This window comes from Adiantum capillus-veneris, chromosome 24, assembly GCF_014529385.1.
Source record: "Adiantum capillus-veneris isolate H3 chromosome 24, ASM1452938v2, whole genome shotgun sequence".
NCBI lineage: Eukaryota > Viridiplantae > Streptophyta > Polypodiopsida > Polypodiales > Pteridaceae > Adiantum > Adiantum capillus-veneris.
Genome location: NC_140954.1, coordinates 21,154,402 through 21,177,282, shown reverse-complemented (window position 1 = coordinate 21,177,282; position 22,881 = coordinate 21,154,402). Strand labels below are relative to the sequence as shown.

Sequence of the window (22,881 nt, the reverse complement as noted above, 5' to 3'; positions counted from 1 at the left end):
GCCATCCTGAGAGTGGTCCCATAGGTCTCGAACCGTCATGTAGAGCGGTGCTCTGTAATCACTACTCGTCCATTTCTGTAGAAGGCTAACTTTCCCTTCTCCCTTGCTGCTATAATCTCCGGCATGACCTCTCTCATATGTGCAAGCTGTGAGAGCGTAAGATCATCTCCTAAAAAGATACCTGTTTTCTTGAGGGTTGGCCTCTTCTTTAAAAAGTCTTTCTTTTCTTCCATGGAGGGAAAGCGCAAAATGAGAGCCCGTTCTTTTGAACTCTCCCCATTACCTTCACTCTTCTTTCCCACTCTCCAAGCTTGTGTGTGTGAGGGCTTCTCCACCCCATCATTGACATGAGGCTCTTCACCTCTTGGTCCACCTTATCTGAATATTTTAGGCCTGTCACTCTCACGTGTAGAGCGCGTACCCTTCTTCGTTGTTCCTCTTCTAGTGTCTTGTTGATGATGTCGGGTGTAGTCGGAATGTCCTTGCCCTTTCCCTTCTTGACAACTTTAATCCACTTTTCAGCCTCTTCCATCTTCTTTTGCGTTTTGGAGAGAACCTCCACCCATGAGGTCTTCTTTTCTCTTTCCTCCTTTATTTCTTTGACTTGTGCTCGTATACTATTCAGCTCATCTATCATTGATGGCTGAATTTCTCCATCTTCAAGGCGTCCTCCCTCTTTGGTTTCGTCGAGTTCCTTCCGAAGGGCTGAGATGCTACCTTTTAGAGCTTAAATTTCATCCCGGAACTCCTTGCGCTCTAGTTCCCTCGCCTGTTCCTCCCTCTTTTTTCATTCAAGAATTAAGTTCTTCTCTTTCTTCCACTCATCCATGTGAGCTTTGCATTCTTTCAACTCCCTTTCAATGGATGTCATCCTCTTCCTTGTGACCATGTTGTGCGCCGCCATCTTTCTTGCCTTATTTGTTTCACTTTCTAAGAGAGAGGAGAGACCACCCTACACGCACCGCATTATGCATACATGTGTTTCCACACTAAGCCTACATGGCATACATTTGCTTTCTGCACGTGTCAATTTTGCAATTTCTGTGAGTTCTGCAGTTTCTAAACTCCTTGTAAATTCCCTATAAAATTCTGAGCTTTTGTAATTTTGCACTCTCTGTTTTCAATTTCCTGAAGAGATGAGTAGAGAGTTGTAAATTCCCTGCACCTGTCGGGGGGGATGGGCTATGGGTTGCGCACGAAAAACTGCCTGCGATGGGGTGAGCAGGGACAGCACGTAGGTGATTCAGGTGAGGCAGCGCGCGAAAAGCTGCCTGCGATGGGGTGAGCAGGGGCGGCGTGAGCAAGGACAACACGCAGGTGACTCAGGTGAGGCAATGCACAGGCAGGCGTGAGCAGGGACAGTGCGCAGGTGGCTCAGTTGAGGCAGCGCGCAGGCAGTGCTCAGAGAGAGAGAGAGAGAGAGAGAGAGAGAGAGAGAGAGAGAGAGAGAGAGAGAGAGAGATATGAAATGAAATGAAATGTTATATTAACGTCTTCAAAAGGCCAAAATGACCTATGAGACCAAACTAATACAAAAGTGGTGAATCTGTTACAATGTCAAGGTACCTTAGTACTAAAGTACTAAGTGTGAAAAGTGTGAAAGTGTGAAAATAAATGTGAATGTGAAAAACTAAATACAAAGTATTAAATAAACTTCTTAGGAGCATTCTGGGTGTCTGGCTAGAATGCTTCTATTCCTTTGTTGTAGTCTCCTCCGGTGAAGTGTGCTTCTGCATCTCGGTCGTGGTCGTCTCGATTTCCTAAGCTCAATCGCCCTGTCAATGAGGGTGCCTTTGGTATGAATGTGGGTACTCCTTTGTGCTGGCTGTTGGCCTCTTGCTTCTCCTTCCACTCCTGCTTCTCTCGATCCGAAGAAATCTGTGATCTGCCTCTAAGGTTGTAGTGCTCTTTGTCTTCTCATTAGATTATCCCTGTGCCGATGTAGTTCCAGTAGGTACAAGCCTAAGCATCTTTGATCTTGGTATTGCATGACTCTATCTAGAGGTCCAAAGCCTTCTTTAAATAGGCAATGGAAACGCCCACATATCTCATAGTATACGGTGCAATGGCATATGTAGTGTAATTTTGTCTCCGGCTCCATTCCGCATAACTTGCAAATTTTGCTCTCAGGTGGGATTCCCCTAAATCTAATTCAATTTCCAGCTGGTGTGAGGATGTACGAATCTGACCAATAGCACATACCATGAGATAGGTGGGTATCCATGTAGCTCGGGCGAATCACAAATCCATCTTCAGATAGCTGTAGGAAGTTTTCTTTGTAGTCGGCCATCTTCGTACCCAATTCTTGTGTGGGGTCTACCCATGTCCTCTTAGTATCCAACTGTATAAGATCCCGACGGATGATTTTATTAATCTCCGTTCGTGTAATTGCCAGTGATGGAGCCTCAAGAGAGTATTGGAAGGGGGGTAATCTTTCCATACTGAACCCGTGTCTTTGAAACCACGAGGACAGTTGCGCATACCATCATGATGTATCCCCTTTCATTGCTAATTGTCGAGAGGATTCGAGGGCCACTCTAGTATATCGGCAATTATTTGTATCCCACAAACCATGTATAAAGGACACTGATCTGGTAAAAGCTTCAATTTCTGTCGGAGGGGCAGCTAGTTCCGCTTGGGTAATCGCGCGTGGTACGGAGGCCTTGGCTCTAATCATTCGGGAAATCATAGATACCAAAGGTCTCTCCATTGACTTCCAATTATCCTGATCCACAGATGGTCCCCAAATCTGGACCCCATAAAGCATAGCCGAAGCCACCACAGTATCAAAGAGCCAAAGTTTTGTTCGTGGTTCCTGAAACTGCACTTGTGAACACATCCTCTCCAACCCTCCCAAGGCCGTAGAGGCTCTGGACAATCTAGCATCCGCTGCTTTCTTAAGAGTAAACTTCGGCCCTGCAAATACCACACCAAGGTATATGTATGCATCTGTGTACTCTACTGTATCCTGGCCATATGCAAATGTAGGTGCCGATCTGCTAACCCACTGCGGTGTGGTGTTAAACACCATAACTTTGGTTTTACCCAAGTTTACCGACAGTTCATTGTCCTCCGCTAATTTATGTAATGCATCTAGCTGCCTCTGCATTCCATCTGGTGATTCTGCTATCAATACAATATCATCTGCATACAACAATAAAGGGATCAATGACCTTGCAAGTTGAGCACCTCTGTCACCCTCTCTATCAATGTAATCTGATACCTCATCTATGTACATACCAAATAAAGTAGGGGACAGTGGGCATCCCTGCTTTACTCCAACGGTGGAATGAACAATGTCGGAATCTCCTTCTGGAGTACGTACATAACCAGTTACTGACCCGTATAAGGCCATGATCCCCCAAATAATCTCTCTGGGGACCCCTAACTCTTGCATCCTGCGCATCAATCTGGCCCTTGGTATTGTATCAAAAGCTTTCCGAAAATCCACAAAGCAACAATACATCCTTCTCCCGCTTGCTCTTCCTTCCTCAATAATGGCTCTGAGCGTAAGAATATGACCTAAAGTGGAATAACCCCTCCTGAATCCAGCTTGTCCTGTTGCCCTTATGCCCTCATTCTCTGCCCATCTACTCAATTTTTGTTCAAGAATGGATGCGTACAGTCGGGTCAATGTGTGACCTACCATAATGGTACAGTAGTTCCCGGGTAACATAGGATCCCCTGACTTGAAAATAGGTACGATAGTAGATAATTTTTAAGATTCAGGTAATCCTTCACACATGACCCGATTAAACAAACGAGCAAGGACTTCTGAAAGCAGATCCCTGGCATGGATCAGATGTTCTGCTACTAAACCATCATGATCATATGCTCTTCTTGTCTTCATCTTATCAATGGCTTTTTTCATCATTTCCGTAATAAAGAAAGTACTAGTAGCAGGGCATGGCTCTAGCGGATCTGGTAATGGAGGCTGTCCAAATACCATATATAATGATGTTACATATTGACCCCAAATCTCAGGAGAAGTAATTGTCGAAGGCGGTGAGTGCTCGTGAAATAAACGCAAGGCATGATGTGAGTCTTGACTCAAGAAGAGCTGATATAAATCCTTCTCCAGTTTGGCTAAAAATGCCCTTTTCTTGCGACGTACTATACGCCGAAGAGCAATCCGAGACTGCTTATATGTGATGATCCCAAGTGTAAGCTCTTTCTGGACCTGGGTTCTCGTCTCTGTGCATTCCTCGTCATACCAACTGTTTTGAGGCATGTTCCCAGATCCTCTCTTCTGATCAGGTTGAGTATGTGGGTATGCCTCTTGTGCTGCTCCACGTAGTATCTCTGTTAACTGAGAAGTAATCTCCTCTACAGTATATATTGGCTCGGCTGCCCACATCCTATTATAGATCTTTTCCACATAGACTGAATCAGTCTCTGGCGTGAAAGTATATCTTGTGTGTGTCTTCTTCCTTTGTACTTGAGAGGCATTGTATTGGAAGGAGATTGATAAGGTCAAGAGAGCATGATGCACTGCAATCCCAACCGGTCTGGGTCCCACCTTAAAGTCCTCGATACTAGAAATAAAGCTTGGTGAAGTCATGACATAATCCACTGTACTGGCCCCATGCGTGTGCGGGAAGCATGTGAATCCCCCAGATAAAGGGAAATTCTCTAGACCATTAAGTATGGCCAAACCATGTATAGTTGCCATCTCCATGAGATGTCTCCCATATTCAGTGTGTTCTTTATCGTGTGAGTTTCTAGTAAGCCCCCTCTGTGATAAATCCACTTCTCTGAGCATTTCCTCAGAAGTATCATAGAATACTGCTTGAGAGGTGGCCGTTCTGGCATTAAAGTCTCATAAGAGAACGATGTCTCCATCTCTAGAGAACTCCCATATGTCATTATTCAATATGGAGAAAGGGGATTGTCCTTTAGGTGAGGAGTAGACTGATGTACTTGGAGGGAAGTAGCATATAACGATATATAGAAATCTACCTGTCTTGGCTCTCATTCTCACCCACATATACCTTGCTTGCTCATCTTTCCTGATAATCTGTAGTAGTGGTTTCAGCTCCTCTTTAAATAAGACTGCTACTCCTCCTGAACCCCGGCTACCCCGTAGAGATCTCTTGTCTGGTCGACCAGCTGTTTCCCATAAATAACCCTTCACATGTGGCATAAGCTGTCCCGGTATCTGGTGTGTCTCTGAGTAGAAAACTATGTCTCTGGCCCTAAAGCTGTCTTCAAAGGCACCTACATCTAGCCTATATGGTCCATTACAATTCCACGCTGCTATCCGGAGCGTCGCCCCATAGGTCTCGCACCGTCATGATGAGCGCTTTTCCAGAACCACTATTTTCCCTCCTCTATAAAAGGCGATTTTCCCCTTTTCTCTTGCTGCCATGATCTCTGGCATCAACTCTTGCATGTGTGCCACTTGTGCCAATGTAAGGTCATCTCCCAGGAAAATACCGATTTTCTTAAGAGTTGGCCTCTTCTTTAGAAATTCTTTCCTTATTTCTATATTCGGGAAGTGGAGAATAAGTGTCCTATCCTTTACGTTTCCCTTCTCATCGATTCCTTTCTTGCCCACTCTCCATGCACTTGTGTGAGTAGGCTCTGTGATGCCCATGCATTGTAGCAGTTCCTTCACTTCTTCATCTACATTCTCTTTGTCTTTGACTCCTGTGACCCGCACATGCAGAGCCCGATTCTTCCTTTCCTTCTCTTCCTCAATGGTCATATTAATAATGGTGGAGGTAGGTGTGGTCTCGGGCATCTGGGCCTTCCCTTTCTTCGCATCCTCAATCCATTTCTCTGCTTCATCAACCTTTTCTTGTGTCTTAAAAAGACGTTGCGCCCATCAAGATGCCGTTTTCGATTTCTGTTCATCTCCTTCCCATAGAGCTTTCATATGATCCTTCATGTCCTTGAGCTCCTTCAGCACCGAAGGTTGGTCGTCTCCCTTCTCCTTAGTTGCAGATTTGCAAGCCGCAAGTTCTTCTTTTAGCTCCTCGATTATTGCATCTTTTTCCCCCATGTGCTTTTCCATATTTGTTCTTCATGCTTCAAAACTTGCTACTGCCTCATCGAGTTTATTTTGCATAACGCATTCTGTTACATTTACTTCGGCCTTGATTAGGTTACGTAATTCCGTTTTCAAGATCTGAATTTCCTCATTCTGTATCCCTCGGATCTCTCTCCTTAGTTCTCTCATCATGTCTCCGTATATGGAGTTCCTGTAGCTCTCAACGCTCGCATGCATTTCCTTTCTGATGTCATCCCTCATATAGTTTAGCTCTGACTTGAGCATCACCTGGACCTTCTCCATCATTAGCTCATCATGTATCCTGGAGGTTTTCCCAACTCGTAAGGATCCTGGTCATAGTACAGTATCTCTGTTTCTCCGTTTAAATGTAGCTGTTGTTTTTTTTTGGGGTGGTGTAGCTATCTACACTCGGCCCTTCCCCTTCGGTAGGTGGATCCATCAAACCCGAGCCACAAATGTGGGGTAGGGTACTAGGGTACTAGGGTACTAGGGTGAGGGGCTGACAATAGGGCAAAACTTAAAAGTTTAACTTAAAACTTAAAAGTTTTTAAACTTTAACGTAGGAGACAAAAGGACTTTCTACGCGTAGAAAGTCTTTCCACGCATAGAGGAGCTTGCAGAGTGGTCGTCAGCAGAGGGGGAAGCAAGCGATGCAGCCAGCAGGAAGGCCACAATAGGCGAGCGTCTCTATGCAGCAGCAGGTAGGGCTAGGCAAGAGAGGTCGCGAAACAGGCCCACAGTCACCAGTGGGCAGGAATCGTCTCCAGCCTTTTGAGTCTTAACACGTAGCAGGTAGGTGCACAGGCTGGTTAAGACGTGCAAAGATGAAGATAGGCCAGTAAGGGGAGATTGCACAGCGGCATTGCAGGCAGGGCCACAGGGCTCGCGACGAGCAGGGCAGCACAGAGAGAGAGAGAGAGAGAGAGAGAGAGAGAGAGAGAGAGAGAGAGAGAGAGAGAGAGAGAGAGAGAGAGAGAGAGAGAGAGAGAGAGAGAGAGATGAAATGTTATATTAACGTCTTCAGAAGGTCAGAATGACCTATGAGACCAGAAAGTTACAATGTGGTGGATCTGATACAAAGTTAGAGTAACAAAATTGACAAAATAAAATGACAATAAAATGCTATGGAATCCGAAACAGCTAGGTGTGATCTAAGCAGCTAGGTGGGATAGCTAAATCACAGATCACAAAAGATCCAGTATCGGTCGCTGGCGGACCTCATCAATCTCCTCCATGTTTAATAGCTTGATCGGGCGTCGTGCATGTCGGGCCAAAGTGATCCGAATCCTCTGATGCAGCCTCCGTCGACGCTGTGTAGTCCTCCGCAGTCGTGGGCGTCTGGATCTCCCTAGCTCGGTCGATCAGTGTGCCTCTGGTGTGAGGCGGCGAGCTCTCTTGTGGTAGTAGCTCCTTCGGGTGTCCAGTGTCTGCTCTAAAGAAGTCTGTGATCCGTCTGTGAGACTGGTTGGCCTCTCCCCTCATCAGGCTCTCTCTGTGTCTGCGCAGCTCGAGCAAAAATAGACCCAAGCATTTCTGATCCTCGTACCGCATGACTCTGGAGAGTGGTCCGAAGCCCTCTCTGAACAAGCAGTGGAAGCGGCCGCGTATCTCGTAGTATACGGGACAGTAGCATGTGTAGTGCAACTCTGTCTCAAGCTCCAGGTCACATAGGAGGCATGTCCTAGCCTCTGTTGGTACTTTGCTGTATCTCCCAGTCTCGATCCGCAGCTGGTGTGAAGATGTGCGTATCTGGCCAATAGAACATCGTATCCCATGGGACAAGTGGGAGTCCATGTTTTCGGGTCTCGTCACAAAACCGTCCTCCGTAAACTAGAGAAGATGCTCTCTGTAGAAAGCCATCTTCGTGCGCAGCTCCTGTGTTGACTGTATCCATGTCCTCCTGGTGTCTAGCTGAGTCAGGTCCTTGCGGATGAGCCTGGTGATCTCGGACTGTGTGAGAGTTAGAGAGGGTGCATCCTGTTGGTACTGGAAGGGGGGCAGTCTGTCTATGCTGAACCCATGTGCCTGAAACCATGATGTTGATAGCCGTTTTTCGGCTCTCTATAATTGCCATAGTAAGTTACTCCACCCTACCAAATTCACCCAAACGCTATGGCTATCCCTACCATTTCACTGTACATAGGCGTGTGTGAGTTAGGGGGCTTTTCCCGTATCTTCTTAAAAACCCTCAGCTAGCTAGTCACTGGGCTAGTTGAGCCAAAAAAATAAAAAAAATAAAAAAATAAAAGTATATTATGGCCTCTTTGTGTGTAAATATTTCATTGTATATATGGCCTAAATATAGGGATTTTTTATAATTATTTTGGTATTTTATTTAAATATTTCTACTTAGGTGTGTGTTTTATTAAACCTATGTACACCTTCTTTCACCCTCTTACATCATAATTATATTTTTTGCCAATATTGTACATACTCTAATTTTATATTTTTCCTTTATACAAATCACTCCCACATTTTCACCCTCACCCTCACCCTCGTGAAAACAAAAAATTGATTTCTACTCATTGGTTACGTTTATTATATTATTTACTTGCATCCTTTTCCTCTTTCACCCAAAATAATTCAAGGAGGGACCATATCATATGATTCCAATATCTTTCCATATCCATAACTCCTCCATATTTTTATTATTATTTTTACTCATTATTCTAACACCATGTGCTCATTGAGCTAAAGTTCATGAATAGTCCATACACTAGTCGCACCATGTATATATTTCTTTATTCACCAATAATCCTCCTCCATGCATGGGTCAAGGGCAACTTGGATGCTTTGTATTATAATATGACATAGGAGGGGCTCACTCTTGGATGCATTGTACAAATTCAACAAAGGAGGGGGCCACTAAAAGACTTTTGCAGGCATAAAAAACAGGTTTTTTGGTGAGAATTTTGGCACCTATCTCCACTCCGAATTTGGAGCGGTGGTCAAAAGAGAAAATGTAGCCTACGCTCTGAATAATCACCTCAAATTTTTTCATGATTTTTGGAGCTACTAGCGGTGAGCTATGATTTTTTGAGTGGACCCCAATCTGCCCACTTTTCTCACAAGTAGCTTTTAGTCTTCTCTCACCCTTCCACACACCTACTCACTCTTATACATCCCTCCCTCTCCTTCCCTCACTCAAACCTGCAATTTCCATGGCTTCTCCCACCTTCTTCACCATTACCTTTCTCTCTCATCCCTATAGTTCTTTTATGAACCTCTACATACATACCCCCTCTCCATGTCTCTCTCTATTGTTTCTATGTTACAATTTCATTTACCTCTCCTAAAAATATCTAAAATTCAGCATCTTAACCATGATAACTTCTGCAAATTGAGGGATTTTCATCAATAAATCCTCTTTTCATCGTGGTGGTCAACCGTGGCGGCGGCGTAAAGAAGCGAAGAAGAAGAAGAAGACCAGCGGTCATTTTTTCCACAATCTACACAAGGTGAGTTCAAGCTTCTTGAAAGCTTCACCATCTCAATGATTCTCTTTTAATTCACCCCTCTTCCTTCATCAAATCAACTCATCCTACCCATTGTAAATGTATCACTAACAATTCTAGTGATTATTACCACTAACAACTAACTTCTCTTGTAAAAATGCACCCACACTATCAACATATGGAGTAGGCAACCGCACAAGTAAACCAAATTCACTCACTCCCATGGAAGTTTATCTGCTTTCACCACATCAATAATTCTCTTACTTGAGCCCACATCCATGTGACTCAAGAGAAAAGAGAGACCCCATTATCATTTGAAATTCATAAAAATTCATAATCCTTGATCTTTCCTAATAAAATTGATTAGGCTTAATCCTAATCAAGGCTTCTAAAGCATATAAATAGAACCCATTCCTCCTTATAAAAGACATCACTATACCATTGCACACTAGATTGAGCGTACCGCACGCCAGTTCTATCATGGTTGTAAAGAGAGAGTAAGCTTTTTATACACCATCACCTTGGTGCATAGAAAAGCTTGAGCTAGTTTGAGTGAGTGCGAGTAGAAGATATTCTTCCTACCATTGTTGTATCTACCCCAACATCAATGAATTGGTAGTTTTGGGTGCAATTCATGTCCAAAGGCTCACGCTTCTCCTCCAATTTGGCTTGGCAAACTCATTCAGCTTCATAAGGTGACTTGTCTCATTGAAGATTGTTGTTTTGTTGCTTGTGATTCATTGGCTATTGTTTGGCTACCATTGTAAGAGGGTGAATGGTGAGAGGGCTCCTATAACCCTAAGACAATGTGGTAGTGATGCTATAACCAAATATTGTCACTTGATTCCGCAAGCTCTAAGTTTCTTTTTTGTGCAAAATATAAAGTTGAAGCTAAGTTGTACACCATCTCTCTCTCTCTCTCTCTCTCTCTCTCTCTCTCTCTCTCTCTCTCGTGTTTTAGTGTGTGAGAGTGTTCCATTGGTGTTAGGGTTAGTGTAAATTCCTTGCTTGTTTGTGGGTTGCTCTAACGATTCTCCTCTTTTGCGTCCTAGTTCGCTCTTAAACTAGGTGGTGCCCCTTGTGTAGTTGGGATTTGGCCGTGGGTTTGTTGTTTTGGTTTGTGTTGTGTTTTGCCCCAGCCCCATTGAGTAGCACGGGAGCCTTGAAGGGTGTCTAGAGGTTGCTCTTCTTGTTGCCCGCCCCGGACCGCCTCAATGTCATTTCCCCATACCAGCATGCTGTATCTCCCTGCATGGCTAACTGTCGAGAGGACTCAAGTGCAAGGCGGGCATATCTGTTTCTGGGAAGTTCCCACATGCTGTAGATAGGCCCTCTGAGGTGCGTACATGCCCCACTACTGACCTGTACAGTGTTATGACCCCCCAAATGAGCTTTGTGGGTACTCCTATCTCCTGTAATCTGCGCATCAATCTAGCTTTGGGTACTGTGTCACATGCTTTGCGGAAGTCCACAAAGGTGCAATAGATCCGTCTGCTCCCAGAACCGCGTCTCTGCTCAGGCTGTGTGTTTTCGGGTATGCCTCTGCTGTTGCATCATGTAACGTCTGTGTCAGTATAGTAGTAAGCTCCTCCAAAGGTCGCTCTGGCTCTTCTGTACCCAAGCGTTTTTAGATCCCATCTATGTATACAAAGTCCGTCTCCCGCATGAAGGTGTAGTGAGTAGGAGTTGCTGCTTGTGGTGTGTGTGCTACACTAAACTCGAAAGAGATGGTCAACGACACAAGAGCATGGTCCACTGCCACACCAACAGGTCCGGGTCCAACCGTGAGGTCTTGGATACTAGAGATGGGACTCGGCTATGCCATGACATAATCCAATGTGCTAGCTCCATGTCTATGTGAAAAGCATGTAAAACCCCCTGCAACGGGAAATCTCTGTAGGCCATTCAAGATGACCAATCCATGTGCAGTCCCCATGTCTATCAAGTATCGTCCATACTTAGTATGCTCTCCATCTTGTGATAGTTCGGATAGGCCCATCTCTGCAACATCCAACTCTCTCAGCATCTCCTCTGAAGTATCATCAAAAACTGTCTAATGATGAGTAGTCCGAGCATTGAAATCATAGTTACCCGGAACGCGGAACGGGAACGGCAACGGGATCCCTGCGGAACGGGGGAACGGCTAGGGGTCCGGAACGGGAACGTCGCGGAACGGGAGGTATAAAAAACACCCAAATAGTGCAATTTTTAGCTCCTTGTGTTTAAATACAAGGAGTATTAGAGTGCTTTGACTCTAATACTCACAAAAAACTCGTTTTGAAGACCATTCAACCTTGCTATGACTAGATGATGAGAGAGAGAGAGAGAGAGAGAGAGAGAGAGAGAGGGAGAGATTTGAGAGAGTGGGAGGGAGAGGAAGAGAGCTTGAAGGCTGGAAGCCTTGAGCCTTGAGAGAGTGAGTCTTGAGAGGGAGAGATCTTGAGAGTGAGAGGGAGAGAGCTTGAGCCTTGAGGATTAGCTTGTGAAGAGAAAGGGGGAGGGGGGTGCATTTTATGAGTCCTTGAGGCCTTGCACACTTTCAAAAGAAGCCCAAACATTTACTTCAATTTTTTCAATTTTTGCCAAATTTGTTTGTAGCCGTTGGCCGTTCCAGGGGCATTCTAGAACGGTCCGGGGGCGTTTCGGAACGTTCTAGAACGGCTGTTCCGGTTTGCATTGGCCACCCGGAACGTCAGACATTCCGGGACGTTCCGGAACGTTCGGGAAGGGAACTGCCCCCCGGAACGCCGGAACGGGGGCTAGGGGGTGTTCCCCGGTAACTATGATTGAAATCCCCTAGAATGATGATGTCACCATCTCTAGAGAACTCCCAGATGTCATCATCCAAAATAGAAAAGGGGGAATGTCCTCTGGGTGGTGCATACACTGGCGTACTCGGGGGTAAGTAGCAAATAGCAATGTAAAGATATCTGCCTGTCTTTGCTCTCAATCTCACCCACATGTACCTAGGTTGCTCATCCATGCGAGCTATATGTATCAATGGTTGCAACCCTCCCTGAATAACACTGCCACTCCACCTGAGCCCCGCCCTCTGTGCTCTGATCGTGTCTCCTGTCTACATGCGGTCTCCCATCTGTATCCACTAATGTGAGGCATAGACTGCCTAGGGGCGTGATGTGTCTCAGAGTAGAAGATGATATCTCTCCCACTAAAACTTTCCTCAAAAACACCCACATCTAGACACATAGATCCATTACAATTCCACGTAGCAACTATGAGTGTGGTCCCATAGGTCTCACACTGTCATGTGGAGCGTGGCTCCAATATCACCACTCTTCCATCTCGGTAAAACGCAATCTTGCCTTTTTCTCTTTCCGCTCTAATCTCTGGCATTACCTCCTGCGTATGAGCTATCTGTGAGAGGGTAAGGTCATCCCTGAGGAAGACGTCCCTTTTCTTAAGAGTTGGTCTCTTCTTCAAAAAGTCCTTCTTCGCTTCCATGGAGGGAAAACGAAGGATGAGTGCCCTTTCTTTCGAGGTTTCCCCCTTGCTCCCATTTTTCTTGTTGCCGACTCTCCAAGCTCTTGAGTGCATTGGCTCATGAACCCCCATCAAAGCCATGAGTTCTTTTACCTCTTCGTCCACATTATCTTTGTCTTTAAGACCGCAAATCCTCACATGTAGAGAGCGCACACGCCTTCTTTGCTCCTCTTCAAGTGTCAGGTTAATGATGGTGGGTGTGGACGTAGTTTTTCCTTGCTTTTCCCTTTCTTGGCAACCTCAATCCACTTCTCAGCCTCATTTGCCTTCTGTTGAGTCTTTGTAATAACATCCACCCAAGAGGTCGTCATTTCTTTGTGCTGCTCTTCCCCCTCTTTGATGATTCGCTCTTGCTCTTTGATCGTGTTTAGCTCTGCTATTACCGAAGGTTGCAATTCTCCCTCTTCAAGTGTAGTTCGTGATCGTGCCTCTGCGAGCTCCCTCTTGAGTGACGCAATGGGCTGTCACACGATCTCCCAGTGTAGCTATCTTGCTTTCTTGGGCCAACACGCATTCGTCGAGCATTTTATCGTGCCCAATAAGTTGCGGTTGATCTTGTTAATTGTTTCGGTCATTTCTTCTTTGCACTTTTGAACTGCATCCTCTAAAGGGTCAAGCTTATCATTCTGTTTTCGCATGCTTGGTCGCCGCAAAAAACGAGTGAAATTTGCGATGGTAGTAGGAGACCGCCCTACATGCACGACACTATGCAGACATGTTCTCCCCACTTTAAGCATACATGGCATTCATTTTGCCCTTTCTGCATTTTTTGCAAATCAAAACAAATTCCCGCTTTCTACATCTGCAAATTCTGTAAATTTCTGAATTTTGCTTGCAATTACTGTTTTCTTGCAAGGCTGAGACAGCCGTTTGAAACTCGTGTGCGAACTTGCACCTGCGGGGGGGGGGGGGGGGGGGGGGGGGGGGGGGGGGGGGGGGGGGGGGGGGGGCGGGTTATGCGGGGGGTGGGCTGCAGGTTACGTGCGAAAGGACGCGCAAGGGGTGGGTTGCAGGGGGCTGCAGGTTATGCGTTGCAGGGGGAGAGAGCAGAGCTTCTCGCGTGCATTGCCCAGGAGTCTCCTACAACTGCTCGTGCCTTCAACCTCTCTGGCTAGAACCAGAGAGAGAGAGAGAGAGAGAGAGAGATGAAATGAAATGAAACGTTATATAAACGTCTTCAAGAGGCCAAAGTGACCTATTAGACCAAAAGTTACAATTGGTGAATCTGATACAGTGTCTGAATACAAAAAAGTACAAAGAACTGAAAGACTGAAACTGAGACGGAATAGGTGGGGAGGGGTGATGGGGTGAGGGCTGGTATAATGGGTTAGCTGAGAGAGAGAGAGAGAGAGAGAGAGAGAGAGAGAGAGAGAGAGAGAGAGAGAGAGAGAGAGAGAGGAAAGCAATTGTAGGGCTATTGAAGTCGGCCACGAGCACTTGAACAAGAAAGAGAAGTGATGTTAGCTTGTGTAACATAGAAACCTCACGGAAAAAAGAAAAGTCTTTTTTGCAAGGGAAACCAAAGCGTTAGCGTAAGCGTTTTCTGACAAAGGTAACCTTTCCTTTGGCTAGATACCCCAAAAAATATTTTCAGTTAAATCCTTTTTTTTTGTGGGCCTGAAATGAAAAAAAAAAACCTTGTTTCTAAAATGTTGCAATTTTTTCGAGTTTGAGGTTTTTAAGCCCAGAAACATGGTTGGTTGGTTACTATGTTCCCAAGTTCCCAACCACCTTGGCATTGCCTTGCATTAGTGTGACATGATTGTGTATGAAACCTTAACTTAGTAGCAACATGTCAACGGACTGTTGTTGTTGCTACTAAGATATAGGTATATTTTTTAGTCGTATAGCGGACATGCAGACTTCACATTTTGAATTTTTCATCCGAGTTACGACCAGCTGATATTGTGCAAATTATTTCGATCTTTTGTGATGTGTATGCCCTATCAACTATCTCATTTTTGTGCTAATTTTTTCGATTTAATGCTTCTTTTAGTGCTAGACTTCATTATGGCTGAGTCTGCCCTTGATCTCCGGAGTCATGACAAAAACTCAGTACGCTGAACTTTGTGTTGATGTATGCTCATGTGTGCGTGCGTGTGGTGTGTGGTGTGTTTGGGAGCATATGTTAGTACCTAGTTCTACACCCACTATTGGGCACTGACGACGTTAGTGCGGATGTCGTGGTATTTACTCAATACTATGCATGATGGAGCTGATGGTTATATTGTCTTGTGGGTGATTACCATGGGTCTATACCTTGCACTTTCCTTTAAGGGTGAATCTGGGCTTATCCTGGATTCATCTAGGTATATGTTGTTGTTGCATATTCCTCCTAATAATCAATAAACACACAACTCTCTTCTTCCTTCCTACCTTCTGGTGATGCCACAATCTTATCTCCATTCCAGCTTATGAAACAGCTATGAAATTTCAGAGTAGCTGGCAGCAAAAGATGCTTAAAGCTTCTTGTCTGGTGAAACTCTTTTTTCCAGAAAAAAAAGTTAATGCTCCCAGTTCATAAAATGAAGCAAGCCTGCAGTTCTGTTTTGCAGATTCAACATCTTTGATTTATTTTACACTCTGTAAAACATATATTTTGATTTCCAGTCATCTATCTGTGCATATTTGTTTATTCAAGGTGCATCATATTGGAATTTTACAGGCCTTCTATGTCAATGGCACCGAAGGTTCTGACTGGCCCAACGGGTTTCACTTTCCGATCAGACGAGCGTGCAAAAAAACGAAAGGAGGTCTCTTTTCTAATCAACTGTTGCTCCATGTTTTACCTCATGGTTCAAGGTGGCCATCAATATTTTAAACCACACATAAAATTGATGGATGTATTTTTTGAGCACAGTTTTATTCGAAGCTGCAAGAAAAGGTTAATGCCAAGGAAGAGGAGAAGACGAAGATGCAAGCAAAGACAGAGGTATCTCTTGTTATTCTCTGCATGACATGGCTTTATGATGTTTGCACCTTTTTTTACATTGTTCTGATTGATGAGAGGGACATTTTTTCAAGCAAAGACAGAGGTATGTCTTCTTTATCTCTGCATGACATGCTATTTGCACGTTTTTCCCATTGTTTTGATTAATGAAGGGTAACATTATTTCTTTGGTGTTGTCACCATTTTTGATAGTTGCAGTACTAAGTAGTACCCTTTCCTCAGCGTTTTGTTTATACTATGCCACACCATAGGACAGGAGTCGTCTCGACTCACACTCCTCTCTGCCACAGTGTTTATTTTAGTTATCCTGCTAGCCACCTTGGTGTTTATACTTGGCTGCCCTTGCTTTCCCCGCAGTTTTGTATTTTCTCATAGTGTTTGGCATTTTTGCGACTATGAGCTTGTCTGTAGCTTACACTATTAGCCCTGTTTACAAAGAAAGAAAGAAAGAAACATAAATAGAACTCAAATTTCAAAATGGACCATGAGACCATACCAAGGTAAGGCTGATGATGATATTACTCATCATAAAGGTATGCCTTTGTGGTCTTATGAGCATCTGCAAAATTGATCAAGATAAGCGCACCTATCTTTGTTTGTCTCTCTTGCACGGTGTGTCTCCATGAATGGACACACGCTCTCGCATTCCTTGTAAGGAAGCAATGGCCCGTAAAAGCCACTTCTCCTCCTCGTAGGCCGCAACCAAACGGGCTGCCGACTCCTGGAGAAAGAAGCGACTGAGCTCCACAAGGCCAGTGGCTGTTCTAGCAGCAAGGTCGTGTGGTGTGTCCAGACTCCTTGTTCAAAGCGCCATAACCTGCTCTCTAAGCTTTGTATCCAACAAAATCCTCTATTGAATGCGTAGCATGAGACTGCCACTCATTGGTCGGTGAAGAACTTTGTCTATGTCCGCCTCTGTAAATAGTCGTATTGGGCATCTCCCATGTCGTGCTAGAATAGTCCTGATCCTCTGATGGAGCCTTCGTCGACGTTGTGGTCGCCCTCATTAGACGTGGGCGTCTAGCTCTCCTGAGCTCAATGGCTTTGTCAACTAATATACCTCTGGTATAAGTGGGCTCTGAAGTCTGTTGTGAAGCATGCTCACCTTGCTGTTGAGTCCTTGCTCTAAAGAAGTCAGTAATCTCCCTCTGTGAATGGCTCCCACTGCCTGATCTCCTCTAGAGACTCTCCCTGTGTCTGAGCAACTCTGGCAAAAAAACCCGAGGCATCTTTGATCCTAAGATCTCATGACTCTAGCCAATGGTCCAAAGCCCTCTCTAAATAGACAATGAAAGCGGCCTCGTAACTCATAGTATACTTGCCAATGACAAATGTGATGTAACTCTGTCTTTGGCTCTATATGACACAACTCGGATATCCTGGCCTCTGCTGGTATCTCCTAAATCTGCCAGTCTCAATCTCTAGCTGATGTGATGATGTGCACACCTGACCAATCACATTGTATTGCATAGGATAAATGAGTGTCCATATAGGCCGGTCTGATCACATATCCATCTTCTCTTAGTTGGAGAAGATGCTCTCTACAGAAAGCCATCTTCGTGCCCAACTCCTTTGTCGGCTATATCCATGTGCTCCTAGTATCTAGCCGAATCAAATCCTAACGTAAGCTCTCGTCAATCTAGTCTCTGCTGCTCTCCTGAATGAAAACACCGGTCCACTGAAGACTAGCCCAAGATAGGTGTATGCATCTGTATACTCCACCGTCTCCCGGCCATATGTATATGTGGGTGCTGACCTCTTGACCCACTGTGGTGTGGTGTTAAACATCATAACCTTGGTTTTCCTTAGGTTAACAGACAATCCACTATCGTGGGCAAATGTGCACAAAGCATCTAAATGACGCTGCATTCCCTTAGTTAGAAATCAACACAATATCATCAGCATATAACAATAGTGGGATCCATGTCCCTGCCAACTGTGCTCCTCTATCACCATCCCTCTCAATGTAGTCAGCAACCTCATCCACATACATGTAAAATAGTGTAGGAGATAGTGGATAGTGGAGTGAACCAAATTAGAAATCCCCTTTGGAGTGCGTACATGCCCCACTAATGACTTGCATAAAGCCATGATCCCCTAAATCAACTTTGTGGGTAACCCCATCTCTTGGAGTCCGTGCATCAATTTATCTCTAGGCACTGTATCAAAGGTTTGTAGAAATCCACAAAGCAACAATAGAGCCTTCTCCCACGTAATCTATCCTCCCCAATAATGGCTGTAAGTGTCGGAATATGATCAAGAGTAGAGAAACCTCTCCTCAAACCTGTCTGTCCTCTTGCCGGTACACCCTCTCTCTCTTTGCCCATCTACTCAACTTCTGCTCAAGGATGGATGTGTACATCCGTGCCAATGTGTGATAGTGCGGTAGTTCACAAGCACCATAGGGTCCCTTGACTTGAAGATAGGTACTATAATAGACAAACTCCAAGTATCAGGTAGGCTCTCGCTGTCACGAGGACGTGGCAACTGCTAACCTTAGTTGTTGGTTTCTTTTTGATGATTTTCGTTTAATTTTTGAGACCCTCTTTTTGAAGCTGCAAATATCCGGACATTGTATGGCTAGTGTGAAACAGTAGTTTCACCCGCAGACGTCAAGGCTCAGTTCAAAGTCACTTAGGTCTCCTTGCTACACTTGATAAGTTGGTAAACTAACTCAATGGAGGCACATTACCAAGGTGGGGTCACCAAGAGAAAATCTCGGCTATATTGCATTTTTGGATGTGGTCCCAGTGGTGATAGATGGTCAGATGACCAGTGAGAGTCCAATGGAAGCATCTCCTAAAATTTAAGGAATTGCTATTTTGGGCCATGAAATCTGTTCGTGTCATTAGCTCCGGAATGCCAAGAGAAACATTTTATTACTCTTCCGCTAAGTCAACTGAGCAACCGGTTGAGATATTTTTAGACCAGAAGATCCAAAGCGGGGAATTAATGCATGAGTGCTATTTGACACATTTTTGGGCATTTTCCAACTTAAGAGAGAGAGAAGCGTTAAAATAAAATGTGGGCTGCATTTTTCAGCCTTACGGTGGATTGTTACAGGTACCAAAGCTATTGTGTGCTTGCCTACCCTCTGTGTACAATGAAGTGCAAGAATTGAAGCCTTGCACAACATTCACTGCTCTCTTTATCTCTCCTCCGTGCAGTTATGTGATGCCCCACAAGAGGGCTCTTCATTTTACTTATGTACAATTGTGTGGGTTCATGCGTGATTGCTGAGGCAAGAGCCTCTTGCACATGTACTGAATTAGCTAGTTTCTAATCCCCCGCAGGTACAGGTGAATTCGGAGAAATTTCACGAGAAATTTCGTCCGATTCAAAGGGCAAGTAGCCCTACAGGTGCGAGAGCTCGAGGACTTGCTAGAATGCGACCGGCTCGTGAAAGGGAGCCCAAAACAGGGAAATACAGCCTGCTGTGTATTTTTTCAGGTTTAGGGATTCCGCCCTAAACGGCCCCTAATACCCCCAAGAGGTCTGGAGACGCGAGGAGATTGCTGTGCGAGTGATCTGGTGCATTTTCAAGGCAAAAAACAGAGAAGTCAGCCTGCTGCAGATTCTTGCCAGGTTTTGCAAAGTGTCCGTTTGCGTCGGGAAAGTCGCTTTTTGTGTGGGGATACTGTCTGTGAAGCGTCCTAGTACATTTATGTTGCCGAAATCAGGCCAGAACAGGTCATTCTCAGCCCGGATTATGCGGGGCAGCTTGTGTGAAATCACAGGTCAACAGGTGTTTGCGTCTGCTGGTAGCTTCCAAGCCGTGTGTGTTTGAAGTATCAATTCCTATTACAGGATTTTATTTGCAAAGTTTCTCTGTGTCCTAAAGTCTAGAGTAAAGTATCGGGTGAAAGCCTATGTCTACGGCCCTACGGACCGGTTTCACTCGTACACGGCACGGTTGAACATCACTGCTAGAAGATCTGTCTTTGGCATGTATAAAATGTTCTGCTACTAGGCCATTGTGATCATATAACATTGTCTTGGTGCTCATCCTGTCAATGGATTTCTTTAACATCTTGGTGGTAAAGAAAGAACATGTGTGTGGGCATGGCTTTGGCACATTTTATAAGGGGGAGCTGAAAATCCCCAATTTTACCCATTTATGACGGTTGCGTAGCTGTTCTGGACCCGATTCGAGCCGTTTTGGGCTATTTCGGTAGCCTTGTTCCGGTTTGACCAGGTTGTCCGAAACGATCAATCGTTCTAGATGGACCCCCCCCCCCCCCCCCCCCCCCCCCCAACAAATCCCTGGAACGTTGTTCTAATGTTCCACCCCCGTATCCGCCAGTCCATGTGCAATCCCCATATCTGTCAGATATCTCCCATATCGAGTGTGCTCATCCTACGAACACCTGGCCAAATCCCATATCGTTGACATCCAATTCTCTCAACATTTCCTCTGAGGTATCATTGAAAGCTGTCTGAGATTGCCTTCTTGGCATTAAAGTTTCCCCGAAGAATGACATCTCCATCTCTAGAGAATTTCCATATTTCCTCATCCAATATCATGTAGGGTGATTGTTGGATCCGTACGGTACGGTACGGTACGTCCGTACGGATTCGTATTGTACATTTTTTTTTTGGGGTGTTGGGGGGTTAGTCATGTGGGTTATGTGTGGGGAAAAACCCCATTGCATCGACAATTTGTGGTTTGGCCTTCTTTAGCCTTATCCCAGCGCCTAATTTTGCAGACATTTTGACACAACTTTCATCTGTAGAGCACACATGAATGTCATTGCGATGGTGCATATAGGAGGGCAAGCCAGATGAGGAATTCGTATGGAAGCTTTGACTTGGTTTGTAGAATAGTGAACTAACATCCTTGGAGTGATACTTATGATTTTTTTTAATCAAGTACAACCATATTGTAGGTTTTTTGGCTTTTAAAAAAAGAACCTATGAATATTACGTACCTAACAACACTATCCGTTTGGTACTACGTACAGGTCGTACCGAATACGTACTGTACCTTACGTACCTTACCACCTTGCTCTAGGTAATGTGCCACTAGTAGTCTGATGCGTCTCCGAATAAAAATAATGTCTCTTCCCTTAAAGCTATCCTCAAATGTGCCTACATCTAGCTTCATTGATCCATTACAATTCCATGCTGCCATTTCAAGGTTGGTCCCATATGTTGCTAATTGGACTATTTTCTTATTTTTAATGATTAATCTTTTTTATGATATTTTATTATGTGCACTAAGAACTGTTAAAAGATTGTAGCTACAGGAACTGCCATCAGGAACGGACAACTCTGATGTGTCATTTGATGGGTGACGGTAAACATCGTGAAGGAGTTTCCGTAAGTTCGGTGGAAAGGGCCGGGTCACGAGTGCCCCTGATGCGTCACATGATGGGTGACGGGTGCATCAGTAAGGGGGCATCTCGTAGGCTAAGGAGGAAATCCAAACTGAGTCAGAAAATACGCGTAAGAACGCAAGCACAAGAATAAAGATGGGTTCAATGAAGCTTTTTACGAAAAGCAAGAACAGTCGCAGGAAGGCAAATGCTTTCCCGCGAGGAGTCTGTGTCTGCATTGCATCTGTGTCGTGTCCTGCACCCGGGGACGCCTGGAATGTGTCCGTGTAGCATTGTTTCACTAACTGAGTGAGTTTTTAAAGTTTGAACAGGTTCACACTTTATTTTATAAAGTGACCAGTCACTTTTAAGTGACCGGCCCCTTTATTAATAAAATAAAGCAAGCAAGGCTCTTATAGAAAAAGCCAGCGCTAAAACCAACGAGGGGGGGTTGAATTGCGATCTCTCTCTCTCTCTCTCTCTCTCTCTCTCTCTCTCTTCTCTCTCTAGAAAATGCGATTTTCTCTCTCCTCTCTCTAGGAGCGCCAAGCTTTGCTTTTGGACCCCTATTCCTGCCGGGTGTCAGACCCTATAAAAGGGTAGCCAGCGTTTCAGTTTGGAGGAGCCGGAAGCAGCAGAAAAGCACCAGCGCTAGGGTTTTGGAGCAAAGTCTGGCGACGGAAACTGCAAGTATTCGCGTGATGACCGAGTACGGAGGTCGATTCTCCGAGCAAGGAGCGACAGGTATAAGGTGTTGATACATATTGAGAATTGTTGCTCTGTGTGGTTTGTTTTGCAGGAATCTCCCGTCTTACGGGAAGGCCCTTCACGGGAAGTACGGCTTAACGCCTAAGTCCCTTACGGGAAAGTACGGCTTCACGTCTAAGTCCCTTACGGGAAAGCACGGCTTCGCGCCTAAGTCCCTTATGGGAAGGAATGACCTTGTGCCCAAGCCCTTTATGGGAAAGCACGACCTTCGGGTCTAAGATTACAGAATGGAGGGTTTCCTCAGGTTCTCGTGCTTGTATAAGAATTCTCCCTGAATAAAAGAATACTCTTAACGGGGGGGGGGGGGGACCAACCCATCTTCTGGTCCCCAATATTGTGTCAATCTTCTCCCTTCCCTCATGTTTTCAAAGAATTATAATTTTTCAGATTTTCTAAGTGCTCGCGTACGCTCCCGTTTTGTGACAGTGGTATCAAAGCTCGGACTCCTCTCTTTCTTTGCAAAGAAGGACGATTCTGGGAAGAACGGGAAGAACCATGTCGAGCCAAGGGAGAAGCGTTGAGGAGGAGCTTCAACAAGTGCAAGCTCAGCTTGCGGAGTTGCAACAAATCTTACTGTTGCCAGACGTCCAAAAGCATTTGGGCGGAATGAAGAAAACGAATGGAACTGATGCAGCCAAGCATCCAGACAACACTGTTGGCGTGAGACCACAGGAGGTAAGAGAAGAAGAACGTGCTGAGGTGCACAAAGGATCTTCGGATCGGAATGAACGGCCTACTTCACGGAAAGGCCAGGAGAAAGCGCTCTCTCTGCTAGACGAGAGCAAGGACATCTCTATCTCATCTCCATCTTACTCTCCTGATTATACTTCTACTTCTCGATCATCTCGTCAGAAGAAGGAAGCAGCTACTACTGCCACT

General features: G+C 45.0%; 1 protein-coding gene across 5 annotated transcripts in view; it reads left to right on the top strand.

Moving 5' to 3' along the window:
* Positions 1-22,881, top strand: part of LOC147426059 (uncharacterized) — a 55,838-nt gene that overhangs the window by 17,033 nt on the left and 15,924 nt on the right. For all 5 annotated transcript variants that reach the window (XM_086498687.1, XM_086498686.1, XM_086498685.1 and 2 more), the window contains 2 exons: positions 15,635-15,722; positions 15,830-15,901. In XM_086498687.1, coding sequence (XP_086354813.1) covers positions 15,635-15,722; positions 15,830-15,901 — 160 coding nt within the window. The remainder of the gene's footprint in view (positions 1-15,634; positions 15,723-15,829; positions 15,902-22,881) is intronic.